The sequence below is a fragment of the Gastrolobium bilobum genome, unplaced genomic scaffold (genome assembly GCF_033153095.1).
Source record: "Gastrolobium bilobum isolate Gb01-03AN ecotype WA unplaced genomic scaffold, APGP_CSIRO_Gbil_v1 utg937, whole genome shotgun sequence".
In the NCBI taxonomy this organism is placed as follows: domain Eukaryota; kingdom Viridiplantae; phylum Streptophyta; class Magnoliopsida; order Fabales; family Fabaceae; genus Gastrolobium; species Gastrolobium bilobum.
Window position 1 is genome coordinate 99,869 of NW_026899318.1, and position 11,604 is coordinate 111,472.

At 33.2% G+C, this 11,604-nt stretch overlaps 1 protein-coding gene across 3 annotated transcripts; it reads right to left on the reverse strand.

Moving 5' to 3' along the window:
• Positions 1–695: 695 nt before the first annotated feature.
• On the reverse strand, positions 696–9,972 carry LOC133289599 (delta-1-pyrroline-5-carboxylate synthase-like). Of its 3 annotated transcripts, none has more exons than XM_061487583.1 (19): positions 9,839–9,972; positions 9,576–9,751; positions 9,369–9,471; positions 9,107–9,268; positions 8,476–8,753; positions 7,773–7,923; positions 7,512–7,676; positions 7,347–7,424; positions 6,977–7,066; positions 4,951–5,037; positions 4,745–4,831; positions 4,554–4,641; positions 4,320–4,423; positions 4,154–4,229; positions 2,380–2,530; positions 2,161–2,229; positions 1,829–1,895; positions 1,676–1,746; positions 696–1,190 (listed from the first exon to the last, which is right to left on the reverse strand). In XM_061487583.1, exons 1-19 carry the CDS (start codon positions 9,896–9,898, stop codon positions 1,115–1,117), a joined length of 2,139 nt encoding a protein of 712 aa, XP_061343567.1. In that variant the 5' UTR covers positions 9,899–9,972; the 3' UTR covers positions 696–1,114. The 3 variants fall into 3 exon arrangements, 2 of the variants coding, with proteins under 2 accessions (XP_061343567.1, XP_061343566.1); XM_061487582.1 differs by having other exon boundaries at positions 698–1,190; positions 4,545–4,641; XR_009748504.1 differs by lacking the exon at positions 696–1,190 and having other exon boundaries at positions 1,734–1,746; positions 2,478–2,530; positions 4,545–4,641.
• Positions 9,973–11,604: the final 1,632 nt, after the last annotated feature.

The following is an 11,604-nucleotide window of genomic DNA, read 5'->3' on the forward strand; positions in this document are numbered from 1 at the left end:
GGTTGGAGAATTGGTTGAACATCTCCTTGAATTACTCTGACAAAGACTAGATCGCGTCTTTCAATTTCTGAACGCGTTTGTCCATGCCTGAGCTTTGATACCAATTGTTACTAACAAAATAAAGAATGTATTGAGAAAGCCTGACCTCTAATAGTTTTACTGAGGAAGTCTGACCTCTTACATAGAGTGCTTTTTTCCAAATAATTCTTCTGATGATTTTTATTCAAATACTTCAAGTTTTAAATTGATAATATAAGACAACCTTAGAAATAACTACTCACTGATACTAGATATATTCTAGCAATAACTATGACCTATCATTTAGGAAAGTTAAAATTTAAATAACTACCCACCAATTCAGAAAATAATAAAATAAAAATAAAAAACCATAAGATAAGGGTTTTCTATTATTTTAGTCAAAATGGTATGGAACAGAAATTCTTCAACTAAAATTAGCAATTTCTCTTTTGCGGTTTTATCCGAAAGTACAATAATTTGCTAATTTAGGAATGCTATGGGTTGCAGATTTGCTGACTAGATTTTTAGTAATTCGAACACGGAACTATAAGGGGCTGATCTATTCATTTACGTGGAAATTTTCCAACATTAACATTTGTCTTAAAAATACACATAAAATTGACACTAAAAACATTCAATCGTTAACAAAACCCAAAAGAAAAAAAGAAAAGAATTATACTGCTTTAGAGACTTTAATTCTCAGAATTTTCTTAGCATAAGCAAAGGACAAATTAACAATAAGTGAAGCTACGGATTTTAAGCTGAAAAACAATTGCACACTGCAAAAACAAATGCACTAAATAACATACCCTATCACAAGGCGTACTGTAATCAATAACATTACTAAAAAGGTTCGTGAACAATGGAAATCAATTTGTTATTGTTGGGGAGGAAAACAAATTGTCTTGAAACACCGTTAAAAGCAAAAGCATCACATAACACCTACCCCGCTTCTGTTTAATTGTACAATCTATCCCGCACTCTCCAGACAAACTAAAAGGATACAAAAGGAAATTAAGCAAGCAGAGCAGTCACCTTCTCTGCCTCGCCTCCTTGATGACGAGACATGTTTAGTTCTAATAGCAATACCAACAAATTAGTTTGTAAGGTCTCTGTGAGTGTAGACAACCCCTTTATCACCATCTACTACTTGTCCACTTCCTTTAAGAATCCTGCACACGCAAAAGACAGAAAGACAATAAGAAGTAAACCACGTACGTAACACTATATATAACTTGGTGGGTTAATTATAAAATGACTATGCCATTATATTATCATCATGGCTGGGAGGAAATTCAAATTGTAAATCATACATGGGTTGGATCTGTGTTGTAGACAGTAGGGTAATCTTATGAAATATATTTCATTAAAAACAAACAATATCATAGTTTGACAACTTTCATTAATCCTGTATCAGCAAGTTAAGCATACTTACAAATGAAGGGCTGAAATATTAGTTATAGTCCTTTACAAACCTATTTTTATGTTGGCTATTCATAGATCAATTTTACATAAATCTTTCATTCCTCATGTAATAGTGATTAGTGCCATTCAAGTCCATCATATTAACTAAGAGACTGAATGGAATTGTTAGTCATATTGAAAACTAAAAGATATGTACTGTTTCTCAAGTATTATAATGACCATCAGCTCATACCATCTTGTTGTTAACAATCCGTCAACTCCTACTGGACCTCGAGCATGAATCCTGCTTGTACTTATTCCAACCTATTCAGCCAAAAGGAAATTACAAATTAAAGCAACTACCTTAATGTAATAGATTGTTTAGAAAATGCAAACAATATTATACCTCTGCGCCTAAACCAAATCGTGCCCCATCACAGAATCTTGTGCTTGCATTGTGAAAAACAGCAGCACTGCCAATACAAGACAATTTTTTTTTACAGAACTGCAGCTATTGCACAATGTGCTGATATCTTCTAGGAAAACAGTTAATAGTTTAAAGGACAATGTTTAGTGTTTATAAATATTTAACTTTGTCAAAGATTGCCAACTAAATGACACAAAATAATAAAACGCTGCAAAGTAGAGAATTGATGAAAATATCTGTTATTTTTTTCCCTGGACTTATTTTTTATCATTAAAGAAACAAAATAAGAAACATCATATTTAAAATATTACCTGTCTACTTGGCGGAGAAACACAGCAGCTACTTCGTGATCTTCTGCAATGATGGAATCAGTATGTGCACTGCGACAAAAGAAAGAGAAGATGTGACACTCATCCATCTAAGCCCACTGCGCTACCATAGACGTCATTTGAAATGGAGCAGAGGGAAGAAAGACAAATGAAAGCAAAATATTTTTCATGTTTCCTATCAAGAAGAAAACAGTGACATGCCTTCCATAAAGATTTATATGATCAATAGCTGCATACACATCATCCACAATTTCAACAGTGCAAGCCAACGAACTGTACTCATGATGAAATGAACGTGCCTGTGGAATATTTAACAAAGAACTTGCCCTTGGTCCTCCATATAATGTAACCCCTGCATAAATTTTACATCATTTAGCCATTCCAAAAACCTTACAAGATAACACCTTGACATTCAGTATAACAGTTCATTTAACTTCCAGATAATTAGAAATCTTTAAAACGATGCCAATCACACAACTCACCAGTCTAGTAAGTATGTAAACTGAAGTCAACACAAGGACAGACTGCAATCTAAACCTTGGAGATGCCTTTCATTTTTTTTTTAATTGTCTATAAGATCATTTAAATTGCTAGAATATTTCTGAATTACAAAAATAAACAAATTGAACATTACTCGGACATTTAAATCTCATTAAAAAATAAAATTCAATATATCTTTATAAAACATAGAGGGCAAATGTTCGAGTAAGTAGTAAAGTTACTCCTTTGCGACCGGAATGTCACATGTTTGAGTATAAGAAACAATCTCTTTGCCACACACAATTGATCCTTACTCCTACCCTTGCAAAGTCGGAGTCTTTGTGCACCGAGGTTTATCGTTTACCTTTGCCCTTTATATCCTTTTGAAACAAGAAGTTTTAGTCTAAGCAGGAAATGCTCATTTTAGAAATATTCACAAATTAAATAGTACGTCAACAAATTCCAAACCATTAAACAATAGATATATAAATGTGCTGCTCTTCATAATTTTCACAGCAGAATTTGTCAACAATGACTTTGATCTGGAATTACTAGCACTGTGATGCAACTGTAAGCATTAAGCATGCTACAAATGATCCAGGGACTTAGTATTAGCACCATAATATCAAGCTTCATTGATGGTTCTCTTCTCACCAGAATTTCCTAAAGAGAATTCAAGAAAAGACACAATATATTTCTTATTTTATTTGTTTTAAGATACAATATACAATGCTTCATTGATGGTTTTCTTATTTTGTTTGTCGTGCGTTACAAGTTACATCCAGTCTATGTAATAAAATCTTCCTCGAGTGGCACTAGGTGTTTGCTTGACATGCAAAACCACCCCATACTTACCCACAAACATGCCCGTGAACTTTTTTCTCACAAGAAATTAAAAAGAATACTAACAAATGAATTTATTTGATAGTACAAGTTCTTATTTCCTAATCCAAATATTGAGGAGCATAGGTATTTCCTAAGGGATTTGCATTCATCATGCAACATGACCAGAAAAAGTTTTCTACACACACAACATTTTGTGGGGCCCGCATTTTTTGAAGCAAAAAAAAAAAAAAAAACTACGACACGCAAAACGAATCTCTATAACATAACACAATCACTTTTCCTACAACATAACTTTTATAAAACCCATTTCCCAATCATGTATCAGAATGAGAGCTTAAATTTCCATAAATGAGAAAAAATTGAAATTATACCTACAGCAAAATTTATCTAGTATGACAGAGAATGGGCAAAAACACCAACATTGGAAGAAACACTTGATATTGGCCTATTTAAAGAGTCCATTGGCTTCCTTATAGCTAAATAATTATGTAGTTCATGTCACAAAAATTAAATGTTTAAATGATACACAAAACCTTTATCCAGTTAAAGCTACAAAACCTAATGGGGAGTGAAATTAAATAAGCATTCAGAAGAATCAACTGTTGAAAGAGAATCTAGAATAAGAGGAACTGATTGCCAGAAATCATACCTTCGGTTCGTAGGTCAACAATAATATCATTAAGCCGACCTTTCTCTATTAAATCCTTGTGGACAAGAAGCGTTTCCTTAAAAAAAAAAAAAAACCATGGCAGTTATTAATGAGCAAAGAAAATAGCTGGCGTTACCAATCTTGCAGTCATCCAGAAATACTTTACCATAGCATTGCAGCCAGCTGGATAATCTATTTTTGCATCCAGTACAATCCGCCTTGCCAGACCCATATTGGCAGACTTATCGACATAGATGTGGCAAATTCCATCTGTATTAGCAATAATGTGGCTTATTATGATAATCACTAATAAATTCTTTTAACAGGAATTATCCTGCCATATCAAGCACTGCTTGCAAATTATATTTGAACATAAGCATAATGGTCCTACCAGCATGACCCAGAACGGGAATTTTGGTGGAACTCTTGATTTGAGAAACAAGATTGTTGCTGCCTCTTGGAATCACCAGATCAATTACATCATCCAGCTGAAAGTCAAATAGAAATAGAAGTCCTTGTTTAGCTAGAGATGCCAATGTTCAATGCGAGTAAGTTTATAAATCTGAAATTTAGCTAGACTGATCAATTCACCTTAAGTAGCTCAGGGATTTCTGCTCTTGAGGTCACAAGTCCAATAAGTTTTCCACCAACAGTATCTGGTATGGCTTCAGTAATTACCTGCATCTCAGAGATAAGGAATCATCCCAAAAAAATTTATTAACGGAACTACCAAATGAAAAAAAAAAAAAAAATTAAACAGAAAATAGTTCGCAAATTATTTTTATTTGAAACCAAACTTTGTGCAAAACTGCATTTGATCGCTTAGCTTCCTTGCCTCCTTTCAAGAGAAGCCCATTCCCACTTCGTATTGCCAGGGAAGCTATCTGTTCAGATGATACAAAGCCACTGGCTTAGAAGGCAGATAAACAGTATATAATGCAGAGATAAACAATCCAACTGCTTTAAGCTCAAAAAGTTCACGAATACCAGAAAACTAATCCACTACAGATCAATAATGGTTAACAGTGAAACTTTATATTCATTTGATCAGTTAGAAACCTATGATACTATTCTTATAGGTTAAAAAGGAAACATGCATAAAATTTAAAAAAGGAAAAACATTATAAAGTCCAAAAATATGATGCCCCTCAAGGATGGAAACAAAATGAAATACACCACCATGTCACAATACATTGATACAAAGAAATACCATCATCAGTGGCAAGAAACAAGTTTGAGAATAATATAAATCGTTAAAAAAGCCCTCACCCAACAACTTAAATTTTTGGGTTTTATTGGTTCTTTACATGTTATCCGAGCTACCACGAGGTCACACGTTTGATCCTCCCACTTTATAGTGGAATTAAATAAGCACAAGGTAAACAAAAAATTGGGCCTGTGCAATATTCACGCTTCAAGCCCAAATGACTCTTGAGTGAGGGGATGTGTTAGAGAATGTTGAGTTCTATTTGCAAGGTATGGGACTTGGAGTCCCACATTGGTTGTATGGGCAACTAACGTGGGGTTTATAAGGCTTTGGATACTCTTACCCTTTGAGCTAGCTTTTGGGGTGGTGCTCTGATATCAGAGCACCACCCCAAAAGCTAGCTATATCAGAGCACCACCCCAAAAGCTAGCTATATCAGAACACCACTCCAAAAGCTAGCTCAAAGGGTAAGAGTGTCTAAGGCCTTATAAACCCCACGTTAGTTGTCCATACAACCAATGTGTACCTTGCAAATGGAACCCAACAGAAAATAATATAAACCATTACAAAGGCCCTCACCCAACACCTTAAGCTTTTGGATTGAATTGATTCTTTACAAATGTCTATGAAAAATGCTATTCAACATATATGAAAAATTAGCATAGTCAATGAGATTATGGTTTCAAGATTGTGGATGGGCATGATATCTATTGCATGCAAGCAACAAATTATTATAACTGACTACAAGGAAGCAACAAAAAATATAAATCTGGTAACTTAAGAAGTATAAAGGAGCAAATGGAATGCTAGTAGCCATAAAGGAAAAATGAAAAATTAAATTAAATTATACACTAAGATAACATAATAAAAAGATCAATGTGTTAGCTCATACGTATATTGAACACAATATTCCTTCTTTTTTCGCATGCACAACCCAAGTGGAGAAGGGAAGGGTGTTTTCAAACTCCCACTTTTACCGGCAGGGGCCATATTAATCTCAGCTAAATTTTCATACCCATGTTTCTTCAAGCTCATTCGAAAACATATTCATTTAGTAACCTCTAAACAGATCTTCCCTAATTCCTTCTGAATGCTGAAAACAAAGTGAACAAGGATAGCAAATGAATATAAATGCTGAAAACAAAGTGGAAAAGTAAAGGAAGAGAGTGTTATGAACCCACAAAAGAGCAGAGAAATAGAGAGAAAAGAGAACAAATCTGCGGTTTATCTAATCTCAACAGAAAAAGGAGAGAATTCTCCTTCCAAGGTTCTCCTTCAACAAAGGGTTTCCTCTTTTAAAACAGAGCTAATGCTCAGTTTTCCATTCCTAACAATTCAGAATGATTGTCTCTTCTACCTACTTCGTACTATTTAAGCTAAGCCCCTGCTCTTACAACTCTAAAAAAAAAAAAAAAAACCACTCCCCGTTAAACCCGAATAGCGAGTGTGGAATGGAGGAAATCCTTGTACGCAGCCTTACCCTTGCATAATTGCAAAGAGGCTCTTACAACTCTAAACACCAACTAATTCTATAACTATTCTGTATCTGATTCAATAACTACTTTGTCCTGGTCCTACAAGAAAAAGAGAGAGAAGAAGAAAAGGGTTTAATTTACCTGTACTAGTGCATCAGGGCGAGACTCAAAAACAATCAGGAGAACTCCCAAAGGAGATGATGTTTTTTCTAAAATTAGCCCATCTGAAAGCTATTAAAGGGTAGCTGTCAGAAACATTACAAATCAATATTTATCATAAAAATTCAGTGCAATCTTAAGGGTCCACAAAAAATTTGTTCAAACTGAGTTTGGACAAAAAATCTGCAAATAACACAAGTCCATCTTATCTACTAGTAAGATGTAAAATTAGAATCTGCAGTTAATACTATGCCAAAGGGAAGCGGATCCTACTTAGACAGTGGCCCCTGTACCTGGTGTTTTAAAACTAGCATGACCCAAAATATATATTTCCAGATCAACTTTTCATTACCTCAGTTCGTTTTAATACTCGACCAATTGGATCTTCCATATTTGCAATAGTTCGGATGTTTTTTGCTAGGCTTTCAATCTGTCGGTTATCATAGTTTATCATCAGAAACTCATCAATTTGTTAAAATTTATAGACAATTTCTTCTTCAAGTGAAAATTGTCTTGCCTTCCCAGGTTTCAAAGCTAGCCTAGCCACCAAGGATTTTTCATATCCTGCTTCTTGTGAAGCAGCAACATCAGCTTCATTTTCAGTCGTTATCACTTTTTCATTTGCTTCCAGGGCATCAGCTATTTTTAGTAAAATTTGTTTCCTCTCTTCTGAAGATAAGGCCTGCCAAGTAAAATTAGGATATTACAATGTTTGACTAGAACCGGTTCACTAAAGCTCAGCAATATCCATTTGTAAGTGTAAAGATAGAAAAGATACCTGAAGCCGTCTGGAACATTCCCTGGCTGCAACAGCCATCTCGCGTGCGTCAACCTCTTTTACTGGGGCCCACTCATGTGAATCTTTATGGAAGAGGGTTCCAATACATTGTCCTTGGAGAACTTTAATGATATTTTCAGCTGCAAAACCACTGAAAGGAGAGAAAAAAAAATGTGACAAGAGCAAGGAAAAACCAACTTTTAAAGATGAACATCAGATATAAGTCAATGTCCACACTAAATCTCATAGTGTTCTTGGTATAAATCAACAAAAATGAAAAAGAAAAGAAAGGGGGGAGGGGGGGGTTCATAAGTGATTCTCTCATTTTGTGTTTGTGCACACTGCATACACATTTTCATTTTAATTTGCTAAATCGAAACACTAGGAGGACATAAAGACACACAGAGAAGAAAACAAAAGGATAAAGATAAGATAAATAGGTAACTGCAAGCAATTTAAATCAAAAAGTTTTTTTATTTTTATTTTTCCATAGATGCTTGTGGTTTGGTTAAATAGTCTGTTCACGTGTCATGGCCTAAATAACCTATTTCTAATTGAAAATGGCACTGATGAATAATGATTTAATTAAAACCTAAAGAGGGTAAAGTAATATGCCTACAACAATGATGTTTTTTAAAAAACAAAAAACAAAACAGCAGCGTTCAGTTGTACTCTTTCTCAGTAATATAGTGTAAAAGATTACCTGGTAATAACAACAGGAACGCCAGCTTCAGCTGCATTAACAGCAGCTTTTACTTTGGCGGTCATTCCACCTCTTCCCACCCTAGACTTGTCGCCAAAAGTAATTTCATTTTGATGTTTTTCCTTAATATATGTACGAATAAGCTTCGACTGTGGGTCATTCGGAGGGCCACTATAAAGACCTTCTACATCACTCAACAAAACAAGAAGATCGGCTTTTAACTCCAAGGCCAATAAAGCAGATAAACTATCGTTATCCCAAAATATACCAGAAGAATCCTGCAGAAAATATAAGTTGGTGACACTCTTAAGTACTTAAATAGTTAGAAATGGAAATAATTAAGTAACCATTTCCAGGAAGCACGCTCCAAACTGAACTTTCAAGCTGAAAAGACTGTAGTTCTAGGCTCAAATAAAATTCAAGTGAAAAATATTGACCTCCAAACAAACAAACAAAAGTTAACCTAAAAGTATATTTCTTACTTTTATTCTCATACATAACCAGCAATAGAACAATTTGAGCACACCCCAGGAATGCTTGACAGCTAGAGGTACATTAATCTAACTAAATAGGTTAAGCTTCATGATTATGTTCACGTTTGTTAACAAATCAGGCAAGAAGAGTAAGAAACCTCATATGGAGCTTGCCTAGTACTGACAGCATCATTCTCATTGAATACCGGAATAACTTTTAGCGCTAACAATGATTTCACAGTTTCAGTAAGTTGCTTTCTGAAATCTTTATCTCTAAAATCATTGTCCGTTACAAGAAGCTGAGCAGATGTCACATCGAGCTGAAACCAATAAAAAAAAATCACTGTCAACTGCACTAAAATCAGATAACAACTGAAAACAAATAAGGCATTAAAAAAAGAAAAAGTAACGAATTACTACCTGACTGAACAAAGAATCATAAAGAGCCATAAGACTATTCTGTCCAACAGCAGCACATGCCTTGCCATCAAGTTCAACTTGTGGCTTTTGTAGCTCAGCGAAGCTGCACCAGTACATGAAAGTAATTAATTAAATTAATATATAATTGAAGTTGGAAATTAATATGAGTGAGAGTAACAAAACCAAACAACGAACGAAGGAACGAACCTGCTGTGAATTAATTTCCTGTATCGTAGCCTTTGGCGGCCAATACCAACAGCACCAGATGAGACCAAAATAATCTCGTATCCTAGGGAATTGAGTTCCTTAATTTGCTCACACAGAGTCCCTAATCTTCCAACGGCCACTCTTCCCTCCTGGCGCGTGACCACAGCAGTCCCAACCTAACCATGAAGAACACACAACATCAGGCAATGCCACTTTCTAACTAATTCTATAACTAACTACTACTTTGTTATGGGGGCTCTCACCTTGATGATAATGCGCTTAACATCTTTCAGGAAGGTTCGAGAAGGATCCACGCCCTCCATTTTCAGATGAGATGAGATGAAATGAGAGTAGTATAAAGTATAGAGTATAGTGGTAGACTTTGTTCTTGAGAAGGAGAGGCGGCGCGACAGCAAGGATAAACATTAGAGACAGACAGCAAATGTGGCCTATTAGTGTTGGAGCCCGCCCAATCACACCTTGCCGCTTTTCTCTTCACCATTTTACCCTTTGTCACTTTTTTTTATTTTTTTTCCATCCTTTTTACACTAACTCAGCAAAATCTCCAATCATATTAATGGAGTAATTTATGTAAAATATTTTAAAATTCACTTAATTTATTAACTTAATATAAATTAAATTATAAATTTGATCTTTTTATTTTTTTTAAATATAAGATTTGATATGATGTATAAACATTTAAAAATAACATATTTCACAATGAGTTTATAAAAATAAAAGCATTATAATTAAAACCACACCCAAAATTTTTAACTATCTTGCTGTAAAGGAAAAATAATTAATTGAATTAAATTATATTAATTTTTTATTATAAAGCTAAATTTTAATTTATTTTACACATGCATGTATTAATATGTGCTTGCGTGCGCACAAATAATTATAATGATAATAATTTAACAACTTTTTTGATAAAAAGATAGTTAAATTTATTAATTAATTATTAATTCATTAATTAATTATTAAACTCATTAATAATTATAATGGTTTTTACAAATTAAACTCATTAATTAATTATTAATTCACATTAAATGATAACCATTGATAGACGAAAATCAACGGTATTAAGATATAGTTGTAAGAGATTGTAAAAAAAAAGTTAAAGTATAACTTTCCTCTACCTATATTAATTTAAATTTTTTAATTTAAATTTAATTTAATTTTTACTCTTACATTAAATATATATTATAAATTTTATGCTTAATTTATATTGATATTTAAAAATAATTTAAGCTTATATTTAATAAATTCTAAAAAAATTATATTTACATATTAAAAATTTTAATCATTTATATTTATATTATTTTATTAAAAGCCAGCACATATCATACATACTATTTTTAAAACAGATTAGGTCAAATCAAGCAAAAAAAAACAAGAGAAGCTATAGACGTTAATAAATCGGGTAACTTTTTTATACCCTTACAATTTTGAATAATAAAATAATATTATTTTAGTTATTCTTTTAATTTTTGAATGTTTAATAAGCTTAAACAAGCTAACATGCCTGAGCCAAGACTTTTATTTTTGAAATATAGGTCAAACCAGACTTGTAATTTGAGGCCTACATAGACTAATAGGTCAGACCATACAAAGTGTTTTTTACACAGACTTGGCCTATTTAAGCCAAGTCTAGCCTAACCCAGCCCATTTACACCCCTACTGACTACGTAATAGAAAAACCCAAAAACAAAAAATCATTTTATTATACTTAATTTTTTAAAACACAAAAATATACATTATCAGGATTAAATAAAGAGTTTTATAAGAGTTATATTCTAAAAAAAAATGATTGTGTAATGTTATAGAGATTCGTTTTGCGTGCCGTAATTTCTTTTTCTTTTTTTTCTCTTCAAAAAGTGTGGACCCCACAAAATATTGTGCGTGTAGAAAAATATGTTGTATTATGTTAAATGACAAATACAAATCCTTTACGTAAAATACTAAATGTTTTCAATACATTTCCATCCTAATTTTTTTGACATTATCATATAATGAAGTTATCACATTA